This window comes from Corvus brachyrhynchos, unplaced genomic scaffold, assembly GCF_000691975.1.
Source record: "Corvus brachyrhynchos isolate BGI_N302 unplaced genomic scaffold, ASM69197v1 scaffold94, whole genome shotgun sequence".
Classification (NCBI taxonomy): Eukaryota; Metazoa; Chordata; class Aves; order Passeriformes; family Corvidae; genus Corvus; species Corvus brachyrhynchos.
This window is the reverse complement of record NW_008238330.1, coordinates 8,512,310-8,539,801: the sequence shown is the minus strand read 5'-3', so window position 1 is coordinate 8,539,801 and position 27,492 is coordinate 8,512,310. Positions and strand designations below refer to the sequence as shown.

Below are 27,492 nucleotides of genomic sequence, written 5' to 3'. Positions count from 1 at the left end.
ATGTTGGAGAAGTTCATGGAGCAGTCTGCTGGGGGAAGGTCCCCACACTGGAGCAGAGGAAGGAGTCCTCCCTCTGAGGAGGGAGAGACAACATGTGATGAACTGATCATGAACTGTTCCCATCCCTCTGCATTTCTGGGGAAAGAAGTAGAGAATCAGGTATAAAGTTAAGTCCAGGAAGAAGTTAACCCACCCCAGGGTGGGGAGAAGGTGTTTTCAAGATTTGGGTTTACCTCTTATTATCTTACTCTCTTTTATTGGTATAAAGTTAATTTCCCCAAGTCAAGTCTGTTTTGCCCATGACAGTAACTGGTGAGTGATCCCTCCCTGCCCTTATCTTGACCCATGAGCCTTTCATTGTATTTTCTCTCCTTTACCCAGGTGACTAGGGAAGTGATAGAGCAGCCTTGGTTGGCTCCTGGTGTCCAGCCAGGGTCAACCCACCATAACAAGGAATAAGAAAACTTGAAATTGATACAGCAGGTAGCGAGGCTGGTTTCCCGTGGTGTTTTCTTGTCCTTTGTGCCTTTTTCTCAAGCTGGCAGCAGTTGTAGACAGTGACATCGTGTGTTAAGGTGAAGAATTTCACTTTTCCTTCGTACTCTCATCTTTCACAGGTTTTTTCTTTTGTTGTTAGTATTATTATTACTATTTTATTTCAGTATCCATCAAATGCTAAGATTATCTGTATGCTTGCTTTATCATGCTTTTTATTTTCCATGTGTACATACGTTTTTTCAGCTCACTAGTTATGCTCACTAACTAAATATCCTTGGAGAGAAGTTGCACCATCAGTAAACAGTTTCTGTTACTGAAAAATTTGTGTTTAGATTTTGTTCAGTAAATTAAGAAATGCCATCTGGAAAAGAGTTGGTGAAAGTGGCTGGAAACCCAGAGGGATCTCCATAGGTAAAGAAGATTGCACTGTAAAGATGTAAATCTGATTGTGGGGATCTGTGGTAGATGTGTAGTGCAGTGCAAGGAATGGAAAGGTTGTCCCTATTTCTAGGAAAAAGGGGTAAATGGCAAATAAATGACAGGCAAAATTGAAAAGCAGGATTTCTTAGTGAAAGGAAAAGGAGATACTTTGGGCCATTGTGTAGAACATGTTGCAAGCAGGGACATAAAAATATATAAAGCAGTGTTTTGCTGTTAGTATAGTTTCTGGGATGATTCAACGTCTTGTAGGGTAAAAGAGGGGCCTGCATGTGTTAGCATTACCTACTCACGAGCGCTTGAAGGGCTCAGAAGTCAAATCTAATTTCAGGATATGTGTGCCTCAACAATGACCCCTGCTGACGTTGCAGGTGTGGCAATGTGCTGTTGGCTCTGAGGACACAGGGGTGAAGGTATTCAGCTCTTGGGTGCTGTTTTCTGCTTGAGGATCTTTTTCATTTCTCTTGAGGAAAAGGAATTAGACTGTAGAAGCCAAATCTGCCCAGGGCCTGTCAGTTAAACCACACGAGTCAGTCTGTGGATGCACTGAAGGAAGAGACAAGGAATGCTAGTTGGAAGAAAAACACTTTTTTTCCACAGCATTGGTAGGAAAAAGTGCTAGGCTGAATTACAGAGGCTTGCTTGTTTGGTAACTGTAATGTATTCTCTCTTTGTCTCCCCTTCGTTTTCATTTGTTTGTTTAGGTTGAATTTTCCTATCCTCCCCTAAAACCTGGAGAAGGACATGACAGCCACAGTTTACCAGAAGAATGGAAGTACTTGCCATTTCTTGCCTTACCAGATGGCGCTCACAACTATCAGGAAGGTAAGAAATGAGAGAGAAAAGTTGTGTGTACTTCTACTGCAATCCAAAGAAAAAACCTGATATCTGAACAGCTGACCAATGATTCTTTTTACTATTAGACTTCTTGCACTTTTTGTTTAAGTTGGAAAATACATTGGCAAGGATATGTTCCTTCAGAGTTTAGGTGAAAGTAGATCATAAAGATGTACCTCCTGTATCAAGAATTCCGATGTCAATAAAAACTTAAGGGTTGCATATCAATTTTGCATAGTTCTAGCACAAAGCAAAGCTGCTGGCTTTTCAGAAGTTCTTTGAAGGGTGAAAAAGCTCTCCTCCAGTAATTAAGAGATTCTTAAAAGACCTACAAGTCATGGAAAGCCATGTCAGTATAATGGCATGAGCTTTAAAGGTGTATTTGTCAGCAGAATAAAGATAGAAATATCCATTTGCCATACAGTCACCAGCAAGTTCCCTGCACTTTTTTTTTTTTAACTTGATATACTTAGCTTCCTTATTGTCTAGTTTTCGAAGATCTCATTTGGAAACAAAGAAAGTTCATCAAAATAATCCCTTTCCTATCAGCAGTAAGTGTGTGTCTGCTCTGGGTCACAATTTTTGCTGAATTTCTGCATGGTTAAATACATTACAAGAAGTAGGCTACATTCAAAGCTAGGAAAATCACATACAGCTGCATTTCCCTTCTCTCTCTTGTCTCAGTACCATTCCCGTTAATATTCAACTCTGAGCATTTTTATTGTTGTACTAGAAGAATATAAATGGTTTTTTTTGGTAAGAAAAAAAAAGCTTTGGCAGCAAAGCAGAAATACATATCCTTGTGTTTTGTAGGCAAGAATACACATGAACTTGAACCAGGCAAATAGATTTTCTGATAATAATTGTATTTCATTTACTATAACTTTGTTAGATACCTGGTTTTTGAGTTCTAAACTGATTCCTGTGGATAGTTGCATTTGTGCAAAGAGGATGACTTGGTACAGGAAATCATCTTACAGGCTCTCTAAAATGCTTGGTCATCACCAGAATATAAACTTGATCAAGGGAGTAAGCTTTTTTATAAAAAGTCCCCCTCTCTGTTGGCCATAATACATATGGGATTGCCTCTCCTCTTCACTTTCTTACTATGAAGCAAACAAAAAATTAATGGTTGGTTTCAAAAAAGATTTCACACGTTTTAAAAGGAGAGGACAACTGTTTACTTGGGATTTAGCAACTTTTTAAAGTAGTAGCAGGTGTGTGTATATCTCAAGCCATAACAGTCTTTCTCTTCTCCTCTTTTATAGATACTTTTCATTTCCATTTTGCACTTGCACAGAGAGAGTATTTTCTCTGAGACTACGTTTCACAAATTCTTCTTGTTAGTATAGTGCTGGTGGTGGTGGTAATATCTACCTTGGCAGTGGTAGCAGCTACTCTAAGCCTTCAACTGTGTGTATCCTCCTTGGTGTTTGGGTTTTTTTTCCTATCTTGATAGTGTCTGCCTTCTTAATGGCATCATGCTCCCAATTGTACACACTGACTCACAGTGCCTTGCCTTTTCTCCTTTGTGCTGAATTGGGAAAGCAGCATGCCTGTAGGTTTCAGTGGTGCTTCTCTGCTGTCAATAGCTGCTTCTGAAAAGTATTTTGGCTTGGTCTGACTAAACGTGAAGCTGACCTGCACAGCTGGAGATTCTTCCACAAATTATCTTGCAGTGTGAAAACTAATTTGGGTCCAGACATAACTTTATAGATGACTTTTTCTTTTTTCTGTCCTTTTTTTTTTTTATATTTTAGAAAATAGGTGTGTGCCAGTACTTCCAGCAGTAAACCTTTTATAAGTAAGTGATGCTGAGGATAAATATACTGAACTCTTGTTAGTGACTTATGAAATAGTCTCTTCTTTTTTTCTAGATACCGTGTTTTTCCATTTGCCGCCGAGATGTGGGGGTCGAACCACAGTGTATGGTGTCTCTTGCTATCGGCAGATTGAAGCAAAGGTAACTTTTCGAGTTGTGAATTAATTATATTAATGAAATAATAGTCTTGATGCATTAACAAACCTGAAATTCGGTGGCTTGCATTATACCAACAGGCAAAATGATTGTCTTAGGTTAAAAGTCTGTGAAAATGAATTCTGGAGTATGTAGCCCCAGAACCTGAGAACTATTCTTTCTCTTACATCAGCAGGTGTATTGTGATCTTTTGAAATGTTCAAGGCAATTGAAAAATACGTTTTGTTTCTTGAGACCACTCCAGACATCAGCACCAAGGAGCAAAATTCAATTGACAGTCTGTCAGGTGGAAAAGTTAAGTTTCCAGGAAGTAGGCTTTTTGATTGAAAAAGTTGACATTTCTCCCCACAGGGAATTTGAGTACTTCCTGGGATCTAACCATGCAAGTGTAGGGATGTTTCTCTTCCCCTACCTCCTGTGCCAAAAGTACACTTGCAGAGTAGGCTGGAATCTTCCCATTCATGGTAGCTGCTTAGCAATACCAAACTTTAGCAGTAAAGCTGAAAAACTGAGGAGAGACACAGTATGCACCTGATCACACTGAGGAAATTAAGTACTTGATCTACTAAAATCATCCCATGTTTCCAAAAATAGTAATGGTGGTATGATCTGTGCACTTAGAATTGAGAAATTATTACAAATTTCTTTTAAGATTACTTCTTTTTTCAGTGAATTGCCAAGAATCTGGAATGTCATGTGGGTTTGAGTTTTAATTTACACCCTCTGAGTATATGACTCGTTTATGTACTCTGTTTCTGTGTTAATTACATCTTGATTATATTTCAAGTTCCTGTTTTTGCTCTAGGAGAAAATTTACACATGCAGTTTTTAATTCCATTTCTTTTGAACTAAATTCCATGTTGGTTTTCATTGACTCGTTATTTTTGCACCAACCTTCACTGTATTCTGTGATTTAGAGTCTTGCTGTATTTAACTATGCAATAACTTGGCTTTATTGTGCTCTTGATTCCAGTTTATGCTTTTTAGTAACCAATTAAGATGAGTAGATGTTTAAAATGAACTCTTTGGAACAAATAGAATAAAACCCAATGTGTTTCATATGACAGCTCTAGCACCCTCTCCATCTGTCCTTTTTGATGTGTGGGCTGCAGTCCATACATTTTCTGTTTTGTACAGTTAAGTCAATCATTTGTCTGTATTCTGCCCTCACCATTTCTAGGTTTGCTGGTAAGTGCTGGGACCATTTGTTCTGGCTGAGAATGTAGCTTATTTTGTGGATTAGCTTTTATTTTGTAGGTGGCTCGAAAAAGATGCTTGGGTATGAAACAATTTCTAGGCAGAGACTTTTTAGTCTGGTCGATTTTCACAGATGATGTTAGAGTAGAGCAAGTGGTGCGTTGTGGTTTCTCTCCCGTACATTCCCCTGAGTTAAAATGCCGTTTCATTTTCCAGGCTGTTGCCTTTTTTTCACGCTAGTGTCTTTTAAACAGTTCTTGCCAATCATCACAGCTGTATTTGGATCTTTGCTGGACACAATGAGATGAGAATACAGCTCTGACCTGTCAGTGTTACGATTCTTTTTGCTGGGTAGAATCTTAGAATCGTCATAGAATGGTTTGTGTTGGAAGGGACCTTGAAGATCATCTAGTTCCAACTCCCTGCCATGGGCAGGATGCTACCCACTACACCAGGTTTCTCAAAGCCCCATCCAGCTTAGTCTTGAAAGCTGCCAGGGATGGGGCATCCACAGTCTCATTGCTTTCCTAGCCAACATCCATGTGGTTGCATTCCTCTATTAGGATGAGACCTTGTGAGCACTATGCTTCCTGTAGCTGAAGCAGGAAGACCTTGTCATCAGGCTCCCCCTGATCAGGCAGCTTGTAGTAGACACCAGCCAGGTGTTCTTGATTTTTACCCACAAACTCTCAACCTGTTTGTGGCTGTTCCTCAGAGGCAGCTCTTCACAATCTAGCCATTCCTTAACACAGGGGATGACACCCATGCCTCTCCTTCGCAGCCTATCCCCTCTGAAAACGTAAGAGCATACTGTTGCATGGTTTGGATATTCCACCATTAAAGATAGCCAGTTTTAGGATTTTGTTTAAATAGGGGATAGTATGTGGCAATAGTATATGTGGGAAAGTATTCTTTTTGAAATTTTGTTTGGGTAAAAATATTGTAATACTTCTATTTCTTAGGCATTAAAAGTACGGCAAGCAGACATCACCCGAGAAACTGTACAGAAAAGTGTCTGTGTTCTCAGTCAGCTGGTAAGAATGTTTGTTTAACTTCCAAAACACTTTCAGGTAACCTTAACAATTGTTCTTCCATATTCTTATTTGGAACATTTGGCTTCAAACATCTCTCTTAGCCATTGAAGAGTAACAAAATACTGAAGTAAAATTGAATTTGAAGGCTTGGCATTTGAGTGAGCTGCCTTGAATTGTGGTATCTGCTTGTAATTGGAAAAGTGTCTGCCTGTTGTCATGGATGAGGATACCTGTTTGCACTTTTGATCCTTCTTGAATGCTACTAACTCAATTTCATGTGGTAGAATTGAGGAGTTTGGCTAGTATAATCATAGAGGGGGTGGGGTTGGAAGCGGCCTCAAAGATCATCTAGCATAGTAGCTGGAGAGAGTGGCTGCTACTACTTCAGCTGTGAGGGAGGTTTTCTGATAGCCACGCATGCAGTATATTCTTGTTTTGAAGAGATACCATTTATTTCTACCTATTCAGCAAAAGCTGCTGGTCACCAGGCAGGGAACAGAAACTCTTTTTGTGCTTAAAGCTGAAGAAAGAAGTATTACTGGAGCTTCATGAGCAGTGTTTAAGCAGGAAACTACTTTTCCAGAAAGATGTCCAGTGAGAGTATGATACATGCAAATGGAAAGAAAATGAAATTATCATCATTTAAAATGAGCACAGGAGAAAGATGCTGGGAGTTAGCCACTGAGGACTGCTTATCCATGAACTACATGTATAATAAAGTGTCAGTATTTCAGGATAAGCATGGAAGAAGATTAAAGTTCAAAATGAGTGACTAAATATTTTTATTCACTTGCTTTTGTGTTTGTTTTTCTTCCAAGCCTTTGTATGGGTTACTTCAGGCAAAGCTGCAACTCATCACACATGCATATTTTGAAGAAAAGGACTTCTCACAAATTTCAATTCTAAAGGTAACTTTGCAGTAAAATCCACACAGAACAGCTTTCAGTGTAGGGCCACAAACGTCAGTGTTTTAATTTAGTGCTCAAATATTCATTTTGCATAAGTCATTCAGTTATTCAGCTCCTGTAATACTTTAACATGAACTAAATGTACTACCCTAACCTGACAGAGAGTCAACTTTCTGATTTGTAACGAGATATGAGTGTGATTGTCAGCCTGTATCTCTGTTGATTCCATTAGTAAAATTCTGCTTTCTTTCTAGAATAAGCCGTTGAAATCCTTGAATAAGAGAATTTTATTTATGCTGGGTTTTGTGTTACCATGTGCCATTAACACCTCCTGGGTTTTTTTTTTTTGCCTTTGTTCTAACTTTCACAGGAACTTTATGATCATATGAATAGTTCTTTGGGCAGTACTTCGTTAGAAGGGTCACAAGTTTATCTTGGTAAGTGACTTGTTTTCTACAAAGCAGCAGAGATGATGTTACACTAAACAACACATGCCTCTCCTGAGCTAATTTGCTTATGTGCATTAATAGATTAAGCACCAGAGGTCTGCATTTCTTTATTAATGAATTTAAATGAATGTAAAATGTAGTGTTGCTTTCATAATAGGAGTTAGTTGCAGGTTGAAAGCCATACTTCTCCGTGACCTACGAGTCTGACTAGCAGCTCTTTATCTGCTTTTGGTAAACAATACCGTCTTAATTTTTAGATTGAGCACCCCACACCATCAAATTATTCAAGCTTGCATCTACCTGTTATTTAGGCTATCTCACCACCCAGTTCTGACTCTTCCCCGTGTTTTCTGGATGCACAGTGTAGTATTTACTTCAGTGTTTCCCTAATGCTGTGTGGCAGCCAATGGGAGTTAACTCAGAGCACAACTATTCATGTTGTTATTATATCTATTGTAGATGAATTCTTGCTTCTACTGAAAAAAAAGAAAAGATTTTGTATGAATTCTGCTATTGAAATAACCAGGTTCACACAGAATCCATAATGGATATCTCCCTCATGCTGAAAAATGGTGACAAGAAGTGAGTTAGTATCCCTATGAACTGTTGAACTGTAATAATTGCTCTCTTTTTGGTGTCTCAGGTCTGTCTCCTCGGGATCTTGTTCTCCATTTTAGACACAAGGTAGGCATTCTCTACTAGCTATAGAAAGGACTGCACTATTTTGTGGAGTAAAATGCTTTGTGAGGAACATAAAAATAAACATATCTTGACATACCTGAGCTACGAGTAAGAAGACTGTTTCCTAAGTACTGCTGCTTACAGCCTCCTGATTTTTCCCTCCAATTCCACCTGCATAACTTCAGTGAAAGCGCATTCCAGGCTAATGAGTTTTGTTAGTCTGAGGGATTCTTGAGGATTTCTAGGTTTGTGTGACATTTTTTACTCCTGTCCCAAAGTGCAAATGCTATCTCATTTATGATATTTATGATTATTGTTTCTATGTCCTGTTTCTCATTTGATGAATGTGATAAAAGACTATTGCTAAAGTCTGTAAAGACACAACTTGGACACAACTTCCTCGTGTTTTGTAAGTTTTGTAGCTTCTGCCATCATAGAACCTGAGGGGACTTGGACCTCTCCTTCTTTTCCTTATTTCTGTTGAAATTGAGTGTGTATCTTACAGCTAAAGTACAAATAGCATTTAGAATCTTTTATTAACTCAGATGCATCAAGGAAACACCTTTAAGAATCTGAATTTCATGGTGTATTTGTACCTGCTCAGTAGATTTTTGGAGTAGGACTCATGTTTGTTTAACTTCAGATGTCTGCCAATCATGCCCCAGAAGCATCTGTGTTTTTCCTTGAGTGTAGGGTCTGGACAGCCACTTCTGATCTAGATGCTTCTTCTCTAGGTGCCTAAAATTAGGTGAGGTGAATACTACTCTTGTAATTTTGCTGGATTTTTTCAGTAATTCTGTGGAGGAACTCTTCTGTGTTTATGCAGTTTACTGTTTTTTAAAATTCTGGAATTGCACAACATGTTCTTTCTGCTAAGCTACGTATGATTCAAATTACACAGCTCTTGTTTGTGGAGGTTTTGGTTGTTTTTTGGGGTTTTTTTGCATCTCATGCTTTTTTTAAATGCGTACTGAGGTGGAGAAAGGATGTTGGAACACTGGTTTTAACTGGTCAAATGCATTTGGCCATTTGATACTTACACAGTGATTAACATAAAACCTTGAACAAGAAATTATACTTGCGCAGTGTTTTTGAAAAATGGCACCGGTTCACTCACCATAATTTTTCTTTTTGTGTTTTTTTCAGGTCTTGATCCTTTTTAAATTGATTCTTCTAGAGAAAAAGGTAACATTTTGTAAGCTGAGGCAGGTAGTTTAAATGAGATACAACTGTTAAATTTTTTTCATACATAAAATAGAAGCATGTGCATTCATATCAACAACTTTGCATCAATATGTAAATTGGGTTATTAGGCTAAAAGAAACTACTGTGTGTTGACCTATAAATTTGTCTCCACTTCTGTCCACATTTTGCTTTTTTAGTTGCTATCCCAGCCAGAGTAAGTAAAATGTGATGAAATGCAACCAGAGAAACTTAACCTACTGTAAAATACAGGACAGGATACACATCATGCAGATAGGTACCTGTGTGGAGGAACTGATAGGAAATGTGGGTACCTAAAAGGGCACATACAGCTTTACAGAGATTCAGTAAGGAGAACTTCTGGTTGAGTCTTTAAATGGACACATCAAAGGAAACAAATGCTAGAAGTGTCCTTCACACCTGAATTGTATGGACACCTGCAGGAGACAATGAAGAGAGCTGGATCTGTTAGGTCAGGCTGAACTCAGGTTATAAATTGGTAATAACTGCTGAATTCTAGGCTCAGTGCTTGGTTTGGGCTATCTTACTGCCTCAGAAGCAATGCTATTTTAGTAATTTAAGTGTAATATGCAAAATGTGAAAGCAGATGTGAAACTGAGACATTTGTTTGCTTCTGTGTTCATATTAATGCCCTAGAACTAGAACTTTGAGTGAAATGACTGTGTATCAGCTGCCAGACACATTTATGCAGGGATTTTGTTTTGGTTTGTTTAAAAATGTTGTTTAAAGTTTTGTTTCAGTTTCCCAAATGCTGCTTTTTCTTCAGTGAACCTGCTGTGTTAAAACCCATCTTCTTCACTGTGCTGAGAAGGCATGTTAGAATTTCCTGTTAGCTGCAGCTGGAAAGTCAGTAGGATTTAATCTATAAGTTATCAAAAGAGTTTTGGAGGTGTTTTTTTAAGTCTATATCTGAGACCTAGATATCTTTTGTGAGTCAGTAAATATGCTATTCCATTTCAAAACAGATGTAGCAGCTTCTCTGAAGCTTTAGCAGTTGTCACTTAATTCTGTTAGTCAGATATACCTTGACACTTCTCAATATTTGTTGATAAGAATAAATGCAGTTTCTGCATTAAAGAGGTATATGCTGAAGATGAGTATATTAAAGGGTATGCAAAAGGTATACTTGAGAAAATACAATTATGGCACAGTAGGAGTCACAACATCAGTTCAGCATTTGGACATACACAAAGAAAGTACTTCACTGAGCTACAGTTCTTTTCTGAAACTGCTCAAACCACGAGACACAAGTGCACAGGAAGAGAGGAGAGAGATTTCCCGAGTGTGTTCACATCACTCAAACATACAAAATTGTTTTGAAAATAACTGAATGCTTATGGAACAAACCTGCAGGTTGCTTTGTGTCTGTTTTTCCCTAAGCTCTGACAGGAAGACAACACTTGCAATTTCAAAAGAAAGTTTTGGTTTTCAGGCACTGCCTGTTTTCTGGCAGATGTTATGGTTTCAGAATAACTGTGGGAATCTGTATGTTCAAAGACCTTAAATATAATATGCAAGAAGCCACTAGTAATGCCAATTTTCCTTGATCTGAAAAATGCCACAGACTAATTTCCTTTAATCTGTAGCAATTTGGTTGATGTTTTTCCACAGGCTAGAAGAATTTTTTTCACCTCTCAGCTGTTATTAGGCTGGAAGACTACTTCCAGATGGTGATCATTTCACTTTCTGCTGCCAGGACCACCCTGTTTGCTGATGTAAATGCTGTGGGCCATGTAGTGGGATTGGGAGGGATAAGGAACCGTGCATCCTTATAGACAGAAAGATGGCAGAGGGACCTGATGAAACAAATATAGAAAAGTATTTGCCGTAAGTAAGTGGCGTACCCAAACAAAAACCTAGACTGGAATAGATTCCTTTAAAACAAGGTACTTCTTTATAGACTTAATTATTTCTGTAGGCTTAAAAATAAGCTTGGCTGAGAATGCATGGTGTCTGAGAATTGAAACCTGTGGGAGTATCATAGGCTTTCTGTTGCAGTTCATTGCTATTATATCATACATTTTTCATGCATACATTATAAAGCAGCATCCTTAAAGTTAGAATTTTTATTCCCATTGGAGTCAGCCAAAACTCTTTCCACAGATGAGCTGCTTGTTCTTCTCATCATGCTTTTTCAGTGGTTGTTGCAATTTGAATTTATCTATCTTGTACAAGTTTTCTTTTTGATATGTTCAGGATAATATACATAGTCTGTTTTTAGCTGAGGTACCATTAAACATCATTTGGCCTGTGTTAAGGCTGTGTAGGTCTTTCTCTTGGTTCTATCAATTCACTAGCTTGTAGACTGGCAAATACTAGTGGGACATGAGTTATTATTCATCAGTCTCTTCTAAAGTGTCTTTCTTTCTTACAGCAGAAGTCTCTTATTAAGACTAAGTCCACAAACTTGGACTTTTAATTTCATCATACACCTATTAAACTGGACTGCAAAGTCATAAAGTCAGATGATTCTGTATTACTGGTATTGTGCTGATTAAGGATGTAAAAATGGCATTTTTAAACAAGTTTACTTTTGTGGGAATTTTTTGGGTTTGGGTTGTTCTGGTTTTGTTTGGTTTTTTTTTTTTTCCTTTTTCCCCCTTTTTCCCTGAAGGCCTATTTTGAAGAAATTCCTGTAGTAATATTCAGTCTGGCTTCTGTTTCTTCTTTCATTGCTAGCCTTTGACACCCCCTTTTGAATTCCTAACTAATTTACTGATTCCAGTCTCTCTGATTTAATTAAGGAGATTCTGTTTTCCCATGTTATGCCTTAAGTGCTTTACCAAAGTTAGTATCAGTCATGTCTTCTGTTTCCAAAGATCTTTTTTGTTACATAAGAATATTATTATAATAAATGCATGCAACATTTATCCTGTTTTTCATTTATCTACATATCCTTAATATAACTCCTTAAAAGAAATGTTTTTGCATAGGTTTGTGTCAGTGTTCTGGAATGGAGATTACTTGGCCTCTTTGATTTATAACAGAGAATTTAATGTGTTACAAATGAGCAAGAATTTATGCAGCATGCCAGGAACAACTTTTTTCTGTCAGTCCTTCAGTAACTGGATCGATCTGGAAAAAAATCTTAAAAACCGATAGAAAAATCTGAATAACTGACGAGTGTGTTACAAACACATGTGTATGTGTATATATATATATATAAATAACATATATTACAAATATTATACAAGGATTCTATAGACATTTAAATACTTACTTTGAACTGCTGTAGGAAGTTTTGTTAGTAAGCAGACTTTCTAATATAACATGAAAAGCAGTGCCTTGAATAGTTTGCATGTGTCATTTGTCATGCATAAGTGTAATGTTATTTTTCTCATTCTCCCCTCCCTAATTCCCCTTTCCTCTCTTGCATTCTCTCTTCCTCCCATTGCCCTCCCTCCTGTCACCAGGTGCTGTTTTATATTTCTCCTGTAAATAGATTGGTGGGAGCTCTGATGACTGTCCTGTCACTTCTTTTTATGTGCTTTCTGGTGATAACTGAGGCTGGTTGTGCTGTCACTTGGAAATCAACTCATGTGATGATAAAGTTAGGTTGATATGTTGCCTGAAGAATGGGTGACTTGTATGCATGTCCATGTACTATGTACACACCTCTGAACACTTACTACTTGCACTTCATGGATTATTTCTTGGGCTTAATTGGAGCCACTGGATTTTCTGTATTTCTTGTGGGTAACATAGATGGGGCCCCTGAATAAGTCACACATTTGTGTTGAGTTCCTTAAAACCACAAAATACAAACTTTTACTTCCACATGTGCTCTTAAAAAACAAACACTCAAACAAACATAACCCCTAACCTTGCTAATCCTTAGCTTCTAGCCAGTCTTCTTAAGGCAAAGATGTTAGGGCAGATTCTTTAGGGGAGAAACTGTGGGGTTGGGGTTTGGTTTTTTTAACACACCCCTCTATCCCCTAAGTGGTGTTTAAAATACATGATTTCCTCTATGTACACAAGAGCACTTTTTTTTCCCCCCCTACAGAAGTCACTTAAATTTCTGTTGAGATGCTGATATTTGTGTGTGCTGTCACTTTCCAGGTATGATTGAACATGGTCTTAGTGACTGCTCACAGTACAGACCAAGGAAGAGCATATCAGAGGATGCTGGCTTGCAGGAAAATACACCACGGTTAGATGACTATGCTTCTGTGTCTGCTGCTGATGCTTCAAATGCAAACTTAGGAATGGGAAAGGGAGACAGGAAGATGGCAGGAAATAATTCACTGGAAGGTCCAAAAGCAAATGTGCCTTTCTCCCAGCCCGAGAAGACTTGCAATGGAGCTCAGTCCTCCAACGGTACTGTGCAGCGCTTGAAAGTTCCTTCCCGTGCTTCTCCAGCATCCTCAGAAAGTGACTGGGAGACCCTGGATCCCAGTGTTTTGGAGGAGTCTAATTTGAAAGAAGGAGAACGTGAGAATCCAGCATCAGAACCGGCAGAAAACCTTCGGAGCAAGGGTGTGAGCTCTGAAGGCCTTCCCATCACTGTGCAGCCCCAGGCAAACACAGGGCACACGGTGCTTGTTCAGGGACTGGTGTCTGGGTTGGAAGAGGATCAGTATGGGATGCCACTGGCTATTTTTACAAAGGTAAGCATGTTCTTTGTGGTACCTGGTAACTCTTAAAGACTTCTTTTTTTCTCAGAAGTGGCTAATAATTTTGGTTACTGAACTCCAGGTGGACAGTAGGGTACTACAAAACATGTGAGTATGGTCTCAGGCAGGTGGAAAGGCCTGAGAGGGTTGTGCCCATGCATATTTGCATTCCACTTTCATACCTATACTTTAATACGATTTGCATTTTTTTTTTGCAATTTTGCATGGTGATAACCTGCAGCCCCACTGTGGTTAGTAAATTGTATGTAGCAGAAACTACAGTTTCCTTTTACTCTAAAGAATCGATGATCTAACCTATATAGGGCAAGATCAGAGTACTTCAGAAGCCTTTAGATACATTAATCTGAACAAAGATTCTGAAAGCTCTACCTTTGTTGACATGTAAACCTATGTTTTCCTCTTTTAATTTATATCTGTATATGTATTTTTAAATGTGTATGTCTGTATATGCACAAAATGTGTATATAAATGCATATATACATATATACACACACACAAAAAAAAAAGATAAAATTTCACCCTTCTGTCCATGATAACTCTTTCTGTTTATCTGTATCTCTTTCTCTGTGCATGGTGCTGAGCTGCTGAATTTTGAGCTTGCACTGATACCTAACTGAGCTCCAGGTACTCCAGAATCTCTAATGACTCTGATAGGCATAGTCAGATAACAAGCAATAGGTCTGGTAAATAGGGCTGGTTAGTAGGGCTAGTTTCCCATAAAAACCAAATGCATCCCTTTTAAAGATACTGCTATCAATAACAGAAATTATATACTACCTTTCACTGTTTTGTTTTTAATGTAATAAACTTTTAAGTGAACATTTGCCCGTAGTAGGAAGAGAGAAGATTCAGATTTATTTCCTCAAGCTGGTGATGTTCAAAGTGGTTTTTCTTCCTTTGCAGGGGTTTATTTGCATTTCCTTGCAGAATATTGTATTTTATGATTGTGTTTAAGCTTCTCACTGTAGCTTTCATTGGAAATAGTACACTGTGTGGGCCCAAGTGAGCAGCTCAAATGTCATTGCCCTGTATTGCCTCATGTCATCATTAGAAATGCTGTTTCAACAAAGATCTGCATCTGGTGTTGGTCCTTATGATCTGTCTGATGTTAACTATAGCCTGTAAAATGTATTTAGTCTTGTTCTTTGAAAATACTAGATGGAAAGCAAGAATAAAATAATTGATAAGGGAACCTCCAAGTGCAAACTTTTGTTTGTTGCTAAGCTCATCAAATGGAAAAGAATTTTAAGGAAGCTGACAGTTTCTACATGTTTGCCTTCTGTTCTACAAAGGCACTTTTCACTTGAGTTCATCCAATGTAATTAAAGTAGAACAGGCTTTACATGTCTGAGTTAGCAGAAAAATCTGATTCAAAGTTAGTTTTAACCACTTACTGGAAAGTTGATATCTCTTTTACAGCTCTTAACTCAGGATTGTTCCATGCCATGCCATAGAAAGACTAATAAATCTGACAAATTTGAATTTGGAGGTTTTGCCCGGTGGCATAATACATTATCCAGGTACACCTGAGTATAAGGGAAAATAGCTTGTGGTACGTGTTTCTTTAGTACCAGTCCTGTAGGATCTAACAGTCATTTCATTTGCACTCTTTTAAAAAAGAACAGAGCATGTTCATGGAAATAAAAATTCTTGTACTTACAAATGTGCACTTGGAAACTGACATTTGATACTTAGTTAAAGATTTCCCAGACTTTGCTTCTTTAGATACAGTAATTAAACCTTCCTTTTGCTGCTTCTTAAGCTGTATTTTTTGAAAACTTTCCATTTTAGGTTTGTGATTCCTTTCAAAGCACTGTTGTTCCTTTGACACAGGCTGTTTGTTTTCAGCTGATAAGTGCTTGTCATCTCTAAGGCCGTCCTTGTGTCTAATGTAACAGAAGGGAGTAGTTGTGCTCCTTTCTTCCATATGTTTCCAATTACCACGTACTGGGTGATAAAGTGTGTGCTCTTTGTTTCTGTCCAGTGTGCCATTAGTCCTAGTGAATAAATTACTTTGAGCTTTATGCAGCTGAACAGCTGGAATTAGATGTCAGGGGCATGTTGATCCTACATTTAAAAAGAAATTTACCTGCATCTGCCTCTCAATAGTCCCTCAATGACTAACTCAAAACCTTTTTCGAAATGTTTTGACTTTTTTTTAAATTGGAGTGTAGGTTACTAGATGAACTTACAACCCTGAAATGGCTAAAAAGCACAGTGTGTTGCTTTCTGTCCTGCTCCTTAAAGCAGGCTTGTGTACGCTTATCAAAAATTGATTGCTATCTCCGGTGTCTGGAAATCTCCACCCACAAAATGTGGATAGCTGTCTGTAGCTTTCCTGCATTATGTGCCTCACAACTGAAGACATCATGTGCACAACTGGAGAGGTGAATCCTTACCTCCACTGACTTCTTGTCTCTGAACTGACCTGAGGCCTCAGTCTTGTTGCTTATTATTGCTCTTACACTGCTTATTCTGTTGCCTTACAAGGACATTTAATTCTCATCTTTTGCTTTGGATTTCAGTTTCAGTCCTGAGACTGAAAGGCAACACAATCTCTTGAAAAATTTAATTAATGTGCAATCTGGTGGCTTCGCTTCACAAGTGTCATGTAGCAAAACAACAGATAATTGTGGCTGAAACTGTAATAACCAAGGTTCATTCTGGGTGAAATGTGCTGGCTTTTATTTGGAAAACCTCTGAATACAGACACTTTTTTTGAATGTTATCTCTCTAAATGTCTCTTGCTCCAGGGGTACCTTTGTTTGCCGTACATGGCGCTGCAGCAGCATCATCTCCTGTCGGATGTGAGCGTCCGTGGCTTTGTTGCAGGAGCTACCAATATCCTGTTCCGTCAGCAGAAACACCTGAGTGATGCAATTGTGGAAGTATGGATCTTTGCATCTGAGCTGGGGGGAGAGTGGAAGGAAGCTGAGGTTCCATTTTAAACGTAGCTTTACAGTTTCACATACATGCCCGAGTTTTGAATTCTTTCCATATGAAATAAATTCTCAGCTGCAGAAGTTTATTAAATTTCTATGACTTGAGAGGACAGGGTTAGATAAGCTGTGCAAAACTATTGTCCGTGGTTTTATACGTGTCCAATATTTGAATTTGCAGGGCACTTATTAAATTTGTGTTGGTGGTGTAATTTTATTTTTCATGTCATGGGCTTTTTCATGGCTTTGTAGTGAGGTCTTCAAAAATAAGTGCTTACAGATGAGACTCAGATGCAGGTACTAATTTGACTTCCTTCTGGTATAATCAAGAGGGTAAAACCACGGTATCTAAAATACCCACAGTGTCACTTCTAGCAAGAAGTTTGAACTATGTAATCAGCATCTGGTAACCTAAGATGGTTCCATGTAGGTAATCAACTTAATAAATAGAGGTGATAATCAAAAAGCACCGTACTTCCCCTGCCAAACTTTCTGCCAGATCCTGTCAAATAAGCAGCTTTTACTGTGTGCCAGGGAAATGATCGAATTCTGGATATATCAGATATATCTGACTTTCTGAGAACAGCTAGTTCATTGTTTTCTTTGGCTATTTGTTTCTTGTTGGTATTTTGGGGGAGTGAGGGTTTAGATTTAATTAGCAATATGTAGTGGTGTAAATTTGTATAAGCAGTTTTGTTTAGATAAATGTTTACCCTTGGAATTATTTCAAACAGATAGAAGATGCTCATGTACAAATCCACGATCCAGAACTCCGTAAGATCCTGAACCCAACAACTGCTGACCTAAGATTTTCAGATTACTTGGTGAAGCATGTAACTGAGAACAGAGATGATGTGTTCCTTGATGGCACTGGATGGGAAGGAGGAGATGAGTGGATCAGGGCTCAGTTCAGTGCTTATCTTCATGCACTGCTTGCTGCTGTGCTGCAACCAGGTAGAACAGATACCTTGTCTAGGGATGGAGATGAGGGTGGACATGTCAAGCATTTGCTCTGTTGCTGTGTGGTCTGTCAGTGGATCTTCCTCTGCCTAAAGTTTCATTTTAGGCTGCTTTTTCAGTTGTCTTTGTCTGTCTTTGCTGTTTCTCGACAAGCTTGTCATTAATCCTTAGTTCATAGCCTTACAGACACTTATTACACTGTCTTCTTGATTTAATTGTTTTCTTCTTGATTTAATTGTTTTCTACTAAAAGTAGAAGTGCCTGAAACCTGTGTATGATGAGACTGTTACGAATCTGAGTGTCTTCTAGACTGTATTGCAACCTGAAGTTAATTTTGGGAAACTATATGGATTCAAGGAGACATGAAGTTAAGCATCTGTTTTCAGGAAGTTTTGCTGGACTGTTGCAGCTCTTTTCCCTTCTTGCCATGGTTGTAAGTGGGGATTCACATAAGTGAAAAGTGTCACCTACAGGCTTTATAAGCTTTTGTTTCCTGGAGCTCAACATTTTTTGCTTTACCTCAGAAGGAATTCTCTATGTTCCAACCTTCTGTGTGAATATAAATAAAAGAATCAGTGGCTTTTATTTGTGGAAAATGTTTAGTTTGCCCTGCACTCACCCTGTTAACTTCATTCTCATAATGATTTTTCTCTATTCACACTGATTCAATTCAGATTTTGTTTTGTGGTATTTGTGAGAAAACATGGAATTGAGAACCTGATTTTAAAGTCTGAAAAATGCCAAGTTCTTGGTCTGACAAAATTAATATTTTAAGAGGATTACCAGAGTGATATGAAATATCTGGGAACTCATACTACTTCACTGGCTGGCTGTTATTTCCTATACTCTTCAGTGTTTTAAAGGGGTCGTTGTTATGATAAGTTTATTCCACAGTATTTCCTAGTGCAGTTTTGGAGTGGATTTGGGAGTTACTAAGTTTGAGTGAGTAATAACAGTGCAGCAAGGCCCAGTGTATCTGACCAAAACCAATGCAAATGGTGTTTTGTTCTTGGTTGCTATGTGGCCATTCTCTTTCCTTTCCTGTCATTGCCCAGAGAAAAAGTCAAGAGACATATGCTCGGATTATTTTTTTCCCAGTTAAGCTCTTAGAGCTTTATAAATGAACTAAAAATAAGAAAAATAGTTTTTAGCTTTTTTTTTTCCCCTCTTGTCCTGGTATTGTATATTTTTGACACTTTAAAATAAAAATAAGCCATTTTTAGAGTACCCAGGTTTTAGTACTGGAGTTCTAATTGTTACTGACTTGATAAGAGCCTGGAAAAATGAAATTTTTCTTTGCAAGAAAAAAAGTAATTGATCTTGTAATTATTACATCTCTAATGAATTTCTGCAAATTCTTGTCTTTAATTTATCAGACAATGAAAAGATTTTGTCAGACTTTGGGACAGCGTTTGTAACAGCCTGGAAAAATACCCACAACTACAGAGTATGGAATAGCAACAAGCATCCAGCTCTTGCAGAGGTAAATTCTAGGTAAGGAAACTTTTTTGTATTTACTCTAATTCTGGGCAGTGTTTTATGAGGAAAAACATATCCAGAGTCAGGAGAGGTGAAACTTGTTCAAGTTGATTGTCCGCTGCCCCCAGCTACAGAAAGTTTGTCATTCCTTGGGAAGCGTCCTCAGATGGTTCTCCTTTTTATTACTTAATCCCACATGTACAGGGAGTAGCTGTGTCCAAGGTTGTCACTGGTGGGGATAGAGGAGAGCTGGCTGTTTTATGTGTAGTTTCCCTGAAATATTCAACAGTGCCAGGCTTGGTACCAGTGTTGGCTGTGCATGTGTTTTGTTTAGTGTTACTTTAGCATTTGTTTAGTTTTGTTTAGTATTACTGTACTGCAGGGAGTTTTGTTTGCTTTAACTTTGTCAGTTGCTGTAGTCTGAAAAAGGTTTTTCCTTAGACCTACAAAGCTCTTTTGGTCTACTTAGGAGATGTTTTTTATTTGCTCTGTGTTGCTGGAAGGAGGTGCTTTTGACTTAGTGTGAAAAGGTTGTTAATATCTCGTCCGTAAATAGAAGACATCTTACAGGTAGTTCATGAGAAATCTATTGCTGAATAGTCACTGCAACCCAGACTTCTGTGAAGTGACAGAGTAGTACATCTCCAAAATATTTAAAAAAATTTTTTTTTTTTTGTTAAAGCACAGAGGGGAGTACAGCTAATAATTACAGATACAGATTCATCTTGAAAAAGAAATTAATGTTTTCTTGGGTTTTTCCTCCTCTTCTAGCCATCCATTCCAGGGACAGTACTCTGTATCAGATGTTAAGTTAAGATTGTCACAGTAAGTACATAGTACCTTGATTTGTATTTTTTTTAAAAGTGTGGTCAAATATCAATAACTGTATGACTGTTGCTATCATGAACTAGACAAAATAGTATTCTAATTGGCCATCTTCATGAAACTATACTCAATGTTCTCTCAAAACATCACCACATCTAAAGATGAAACATTGGCCTGAAATAAATAATAATTAAAAAAAAAAAGGCTAATGCGCTATTTTGTGTTGGACTTTACATAATAGATTGATTTTTTTGCATTGCAATTATGAGGCTTTTGTACGTGTATTTTTAATTTGTCAGCTAAAGCTGTTACAACTTCTGTCAGTGATTTGACGTTAGATCTCACTATTAGGAGACAGCAACTTTTTTTTCTTTCTAATTAGCTGTTTTTTAACACTGCTAGTACAGCATTGTTCTAAAACTCAAAGTTCACTGTATGCATACTGAGATGTGGTTCAGTTCCTTCAATTTACAAGTTACAATGAGTTTTTCGTAGTTTCTTATTGACCCAGACTCAGCTGAACTGTGAGTTGATCTCAACTGCTGCCTTTAGAATTCCAGCCTAAAATTCAGTGGTGCTTGTTTTTTCCGTAGCTGTTCAGCTCTAACTGAAGCCAGAATTCAGCCTGGGGTTTAAGCACCAGGCAAAAAGGATTCTTTTCTCACTTAGCTGTGCTGACCATAAAACAACAGTCTCTCTTCTCTCTCTAATTAATGGATGATCTTTCTACAAAGACTTAATTTGAAAGCTCTGGAGGTATCTGTAATGTTGTTCTGTTTTTGTCCCCTTGTGTGAAAGGAGAGTTACTAATTCTTCTGGGTAGTGTGAGATCAACGTAAAAGGACCAGTAGTTCTTAGTGTGCTTCAAATAATAAGTATTTTTGCAACGGTGACTTTATTCTGCAGGTGGGACTTTGGTACCAGATCCTCATCAAAATTACTTGCCTTTGCAAACTGAGCCTAAACTTGGTTTTGGTGTATTCTGTTCTTTCTGCTTTTTCCATCTACATTGAAGATTTTTGGAAGTGGGAAAAGAATGTGGCCTGATGTTGAGTTTCACATTAATGAGTTTGCAAAGCCTGAAATGTGGACTTGAAAGTTACAATTTAAAACTAAATGAGATTATTTTCAAGTGATTGTACTTTTGCAGTAGAACTGATTGCTTTTGTGCTTTTCTTTCCAAATGATGATAGTGTCTGTCATTTTCTTGCATTTCTTTAACAAAAGCATGAATGTAAACTGTCCTTGATCAAAAAGTTAATCTTAGAGACCAAGACACAAAGAAAACTCTACTTAGAAAAAAAAGGACTGATCAGTTACACTTACTGTTCTGTTTAAAGGTTATGTATTGGAGCTAAGAATTCCCAAAACCACTGCAAATCTGACTTTGTAATTCAGATCATAAATGCGTTTTGGTAAACGTTTAGGAGAGATTGACTGAGTATTGGAATGGGCTGCCCAGGGAGGTGGTAGAGTCCCCATCCCGGGAGGTGTTTAAGGAATGACTGGACACGGTGCTTAGTGCCATGGTTTGATTGACAGGGTGATGTTCAGCCATGGGTCGGACTCGATCTCAAAGGTCTTTTCCAACCCGATAGAGTCTGCGAAAGGTTTGAAGTGTGCTGTATAAGAATGAACCATTGGGTGTTTTGATTTCCTGTCCTGCTGGCAGCATCTTTTCATCCTCTGAGAAGCTTGCCTAACTGATCTCTGTGGATGAGTGCAGGAATTGGGCTTGACCATATACATGAACTATATATATGTATGCTCTGTAAATCTGTGTGTAATGACACATACTTTAACTAGTGTATTTACACCTGGGAGTAATAAGAAGTCAGTCACCTAACAGTCTTCAGTATCTCTCTTTTTTAGCTCAGTGCAAAACAGTGAACGTGGAAAGAAGATTGGAAATGTGATGGTTTCTACCAGCCGGAATGTGGTACAAACGGGAAAAGCTGTAGGTAAGAAATCTATTTAAAATCAGTTTACATCTAAGCCAGATCCTTTTTAGAGAAGCATCCCATTTCTCAGTTGTATTTTGTTTTTGTCCAAGTGTACTTTATAACATGCACAAATCAGAGCAACATTTTGAAGGCTAAAGCTGCTGATCGAGGCCCCATATATTGTGTAATAGTGGAAAGAGAAGCAGCTAGACAAAGAAATTAGTGTACGTTCCTTTTCCAGTGTGGCCTGGAGATAAATATGGGAAGAGAGATGTTCAGGTAAGAGATCCCATGTAATTTGGTAAATACTTTGACCATACCACCATCTGCATTGAGTTATTCTCAACTTTGATATCACTTTGACTGAAACTATACAAAGCTGGTTGAGATCAGAAAAAGTCCTTGTGTCAGTTTCTGCAGATTTTGAAGCAGTCTGTAATTTTCTGGAAGTCACTTGTTGCGTTTGAACAGGGCCATCATCACGGTGCCATCTTGCAGTGTGAGATAATGGGAGTTCACTTGTTTAAGGGTCTGATAGTTGTTTGGCAGTAGCTGTGCCAAAAATTGTTTAACTTTCTCTTTTATTCCGTTGGAGTCTGTCTTTTCTTTTTGCTGTGGTGCACTCTGGCCAGGAGTGCCTTTCAGCCCAAAGTCTACCAAGCCTTCCCAGCCAAAGGACATCATAGGCCGTTTCTGCTGAGCTACTGTGTTCAAGTTCTTTGAATATTTTCTGGCACAGACTCTGGAATTGGATTTTAAATCCCAAATTGGACAACTAATTGAGTAATTTTTAAATTAAAAAAAATATATTTCCTTGTAGCAACTCAGTAAAGATAACACTTCACTACCGATCTTTGTTTTGTATTGCAGGTCAGTCTGTTGGAGGAGCCTTCACAAGTGCAAAATCAGCTATGTCATCCTGGTTCTCCACTTTCACACAGTCAACCCAAAGCCTTGGGGACTAAATGCTGCTTTGGCAGAATGCTGCTGGCTATTTCAGGTGCAATCTTTCTCTGAGCTGTAAAAATACCACTCCAAAATGTAGGAGGGGAGATTAACTACCCAGGACCAAAATAAGGTATATGTTGCTTGCAAGCAGATGTGGAATGTCATTATTCACTTTCCCTAGAAGTATAGAAGAATGGTGTCACCATACAATGGGATGGCATTTGCAGTATATTGGTTATATTTAAAATGACTACTCTTTAAAACTGAGCCTTTATAAAGACATTAGCAAACAGGGCTTGTTACAAGCCAAATGTGTTTGACTTTAGATTTGTACATTTTCTTGGATGTTGAAGATATTTATGTAAAGTAGTTCTATTTTTCAATCCAGATAGCCAAATGTTTGTGAATTATTGTTAGAAATAAGCAGAATATAAATAATAATTCCTCTTTTAGGCTGGATTTGAGAGAATCTCTGCAACCCTTAAAGGGTGGAACTTTCATGCTTTTACCTGCAAATTAAAATCAACAAGGTGTAGAGTAAGACTCTGGCTGACAAGGGGTTTTTTTTCCTCTATCCTCTGTATCCATGTAGAGTTGTTTGAATTAATCTGTCTCTAGATCTCTAGTGTTTCCAAATCTGTGTGACAGTTGCAAAATCAGTAGTTTTTTTCAAGTCATGCAGTAGACCTTCATATTTTTACATATATTTTAGCTGAGTTTTTCCCCTGGGATGTGAATGGGATTCCAGTTGGAGAGATCTCTTCAGGGAAAGTATTACAAAGCATTTCTCCCAAATTGGGATTGGATTACAGACAGTTTTGTGGGGTCTTGCTCTATTAGGATGTAATTACAACATTGATGTAGTTGCATACATATGAATATGAAGTACTAAACCCACCCAAAACTAGCACAGTAGCAAACTCTGCGTGTTTTGGGGCTTTTTTCCCCAGTAAAGTTATGAGGACTCTTCCAAATGAAAATCAGCTATGTGGATTTTCTGTGTCGACTCAGGGAATGTGCTGTTTGAATAATTGCTTTCTTCATAAGGAAAGTAACACTAGAATTGAGAGAAACTAGAACAGCTCAGTTCATATCCTTGTGTGAAGAAATATACTAGTTTATTTGAAAAGATGTGGCATCATGCTGTATTTCCAATGTACCATGCATGTGGTGTCTTCTGTATGCAAGTGTATTGCACTTCCCACATTTCTTGGTTCCAAGGGAGATTATTTCCTGTTTTCTTGCAATGTGTGTGCCTCTCTATGCCTTCTGACATCCCCACATGTTGCTCTTAACATTTTCTACATTACATTATCAAGTGTTCCAACTTTTGTGTATCAAAAGGCTCTTAGTTTATTGCCTCATCAGTATCTGTCAGCATTTTGCCGTGTTCTTTTCTGGGGCCAAGATTTGTAGTCATGGTTATTTTTCCTGTTCCTCAAATAAAATGGAGCAGCTGTACAAGAGATAAACAAGAAGGCTTGAATGTTGTTAAGAAATTGTGTTTTAATTCCTTCTGTGCATTTATAAAGCTAATAGAAAAGACACACTTGTATCACATTGTCACTGTCCAGCAACTCGGTTGTCAGTTTTTTTGCTTCAGTGATTTGAAAACATGGGATCTGGTTTAAAGCCTTCTTTTAATTTTTTTTCCAGGACAGACTAGATAGAATGACTGTGGAAAACCTGAAAGTAAACAGCTAGTTTGAATAGTTTGATTTGAGAAGGGCAGAAAGGCCCCTAAAGCTCTACTAATTTATTGCTTCTGACACACAAGTAAGATGTATCTATCAAACTGCAGCTATTGCTCCTGGTCTCTGTGTCTTTGTATATCTCCTAAAACTTCTGATGCTCTTTTCTGTTTTATTCCACAACTCTGTAATAGACACTTATATCTTTTCAAAGACTAGGTATTACTTTATATGCAGTGAAGTAAGACTAGAGCTGTTTATTCATGGTGTGTCTAGAGCTGTTTGATTCAGCATGCAGATAAGAAAATAACCCAAAATAATCACTTGCTTTTGTGAAATGACTAACGTATTATCTGCTGTTTGGGATTTAAGTGGTCAGGGTCCATGTTGTAATGAAGACTGAAGAAAGGTCCATAAGGGATTTAAGTACCTATAAAACTAACTTCAGCAACTTAAGGCATACCTAGGTAGATTTAGGCTTAGGAGCTCACAATGGTGAGTTCTAGAAGCCAGGCAAGTGGTTGGTATTTATGTGTACAAGCTGTAGAAGCAGGACCTTCAAGGATCCCTTTTCAATATCCTTTGTCTTTGTCACCTCCTAACCTGAGGTTTCTCTGTTGAATTCTCAGATGCTCCAAATTTATATGGCAAATTTGTTAGCTCTTGGCATTCCCCTTATTACCACAGATCCCCTCACTGGCCTAGGGGTTTTAGAAAGCTGACCTTTGTTTGTTTGTTTGTTTTCTGGTGGATTAATCTGAGGAAAGACAGAACAAGGTGCCCTCATCAGCTGCTTGTTGCTTTGTACAGTGACTCTGTTGTGATACTCCACAATTTTTCTCTTATGGCCAAGAAAAGACCAGACAGATCTTTCTCTGCAGCCTTTTTCTCACTGTCCCAGCTGTCTTTGTTGTGGAACCAAACATACAACCTGATTAAGAGTATTTTCCTTTCTTTACAAATGACAGAATAAAAAACTTACATTACTCTTCAGTCTTTTTAAGAGCTGGTACCCTGCTAGCAAGTTGGACTCAGATTTAAACTCAGATTTAAACAGTGATTAAGACTCATGGAGAGTGGGTGGAGATGAAGGGATCTTCATAATTAGTTGTCTTCATTAACATCTACGTTTGCTCTCCAACATTTGCTTAAGCTTACTTTTGGGTTGTAGGAAGGCATGCAGCCACTGAGGTTCATCTAAGCTCATGTAGTTCTCTTCTTAATTTAATGCTTGTAACCTCTTTAGTTAAATCCAATGCAAATGCAAGTTATTTTCCTCTCCTCTGTTTTAAAATTTCCAGTGCAGGCATTATTAATTATTCAGAAAGATTTAAGCAGTTGACTTCCATTTCAAAAGCCCTGACATCCGTTTCTGCACCATAAGAAACAATGGGTCCTAAGTGAATTGGTGACAGTCCCTCTAATCAGTCAGCTGTGAAGGTATTGTTACAGCTCTGTCGTGATTTGATGTTGCAAAGGTATTTCTGGCTGTCAACATGCAGCACACACTGACTTACAGGTAACACAATAGCACACCTCTCAACTTTCTGTCATCATAGGCATCAACCTCAGCTTTTCATATGAGCCAGCTTGAGGAACTGCCTGTTGAGCAGAGATATGAGATGTAAGTCCCCAAAACCCCACAAGACTTAAGTATTGCTGACCTTATATTTCATTTGACTGACGTGTTCAGCATCTTTCATCAGTCATTTTCATGTCATAACCTTAATTCCTCACATCAGTTTCCTCAAATGTCACAATTTAATTAGAATTTTTAGGTCAGTGTTCTGGTACATTGCACTTGTTTGACTTTGTACTTCTGTTTTAAGCACCTTTGTAATTAAATATAATATTTTGCATAAATGAGCTTCTGATTTCCATACAAATTATTACTAAGCAAAGAAACTAATGTGGCAGTATTTAATTGTAGAAGTGAAGGTGTGAATGCAGTTTTTAAACATAGAAATTATTGCTTGATAATTGAACATAAAAGTAATGTATTTGATTTTTCTTGTGCTGCTTGAAAAATAAAATACATCCAGCCTGTTAAAAGTTCTGTCTGCTCAAAAAGCTGTATTATTTTAATAAATTAATTCCACCAGAAGACATTTGCAGGCATCTGGTTTTGATATTGGTAGCTGCTTGTAATTCACTGGCAGTCTTTTTGAAATTTGTCTTCCATTTAAACTGATTATGGATGCTGCTTTTTGCAAATTTATGACAAGAGGATCCTCTAGTGAGACTTTTTATTCTCTGTGGGGTGCTGCTTGTTGTGAATTGATTGAAGTCCTCAGGAGGTCACAGACCTCTCTTACATCGATAAGAATTTCAAGTATAACTAAAATTTTGGTGTAGATTTAGCTTCAAAGTAACTTGTAGTTTCTGTGGATTGTGACATCTGGTCAAAATCAAGATGCTGTGTAAATTAATTGCTGCACATCCAGTTCTCTGCCATAGTGAGCTGTTTTAAAACTTCAGAACTTCTACTGCAGCTGTCACTGTACCTGTCTGAGAACAATTTGATAAATGGGTGCTTCCAGAAGGAGGAAACCAACTGCCTTGGGTAAGATTTAGATGTAAATTAGACAAAGGTTATGTCTAGAGAATGGTTGCAATTCCCTAAAATTTGTTAAGGTTTTTCCAACTGTGTGCAAGTAGTTGTGCAAAGACACTGAAAGATAAATTTACTTTGTGTTTTTTTATGCACTGCAATTCCACTTTCTTGTAGGTGTTTGGTTTTCATTAAAAAGGGCAACATGGAGAGTATTCATTAAAGGGAGAAACACTACATTATTGTGTTATGATTAAAGATGTATGACAAATTGC

At 37.9% G+C, this 27,492-nt stretch overlaps 1 protein-coding gene across 1 annotated transcript; it reads left to right on the top strand.

The window, feature by feature from the left end:
• Positions 1-27,492, top strand: AVL9 (AVL9 cell migration associated). The gene is made up of 16 exons (XM_008633962.2): positions 1-159; positions 1,641-1,761; positions 3,651-3,736; positions 5,911-5,982; positions 6,801-6,890; positions 7,261-7,327; positions 7,983-8,023; positions 9,167-9,205; positions 12,658-12,719; positions 13,299-13,854; positions 16,635-16,769; positions 17,555-17,774; positions 19,157-19,274; positions 20,031-20,084; positions 21,957-22,045; positions 22,898-27,492. The coding sequence occupies exons 1-16, from the start codon at positions 1-3 to the stop codon at positions 22,990-22,992; spliced, it is 2,004 nt and encodes a 667-aa protein (XP_008632184.1). The 3' UTR covers positions 22,993-27,492.

Bases quoted from the DNA above. Each gene is read 5' to 3' on its own strand.
- AVL9 (XM_008633962.2), top strand. From the start codon at position 1: ATGTTGGAGAAGTTCATGGAGCAGTCTGCTGGGGGAAGGTCCCCACAC. The intron at 7,328-7,982 runs GTAAGTGACTTG...TTGGTGTCTCAG, and splicing joins AGGGTCACAAGTTTATCTTG to GTCTGTCTCCTCGGGATCTT. The intron at 19,275-20,030 runs GTAAGGAAACTT...CTCCTCTTCTAG, and splicing joins CTTGCAGAGGTAAATTCTAG to CCATCCATTCCAGGGACAGT.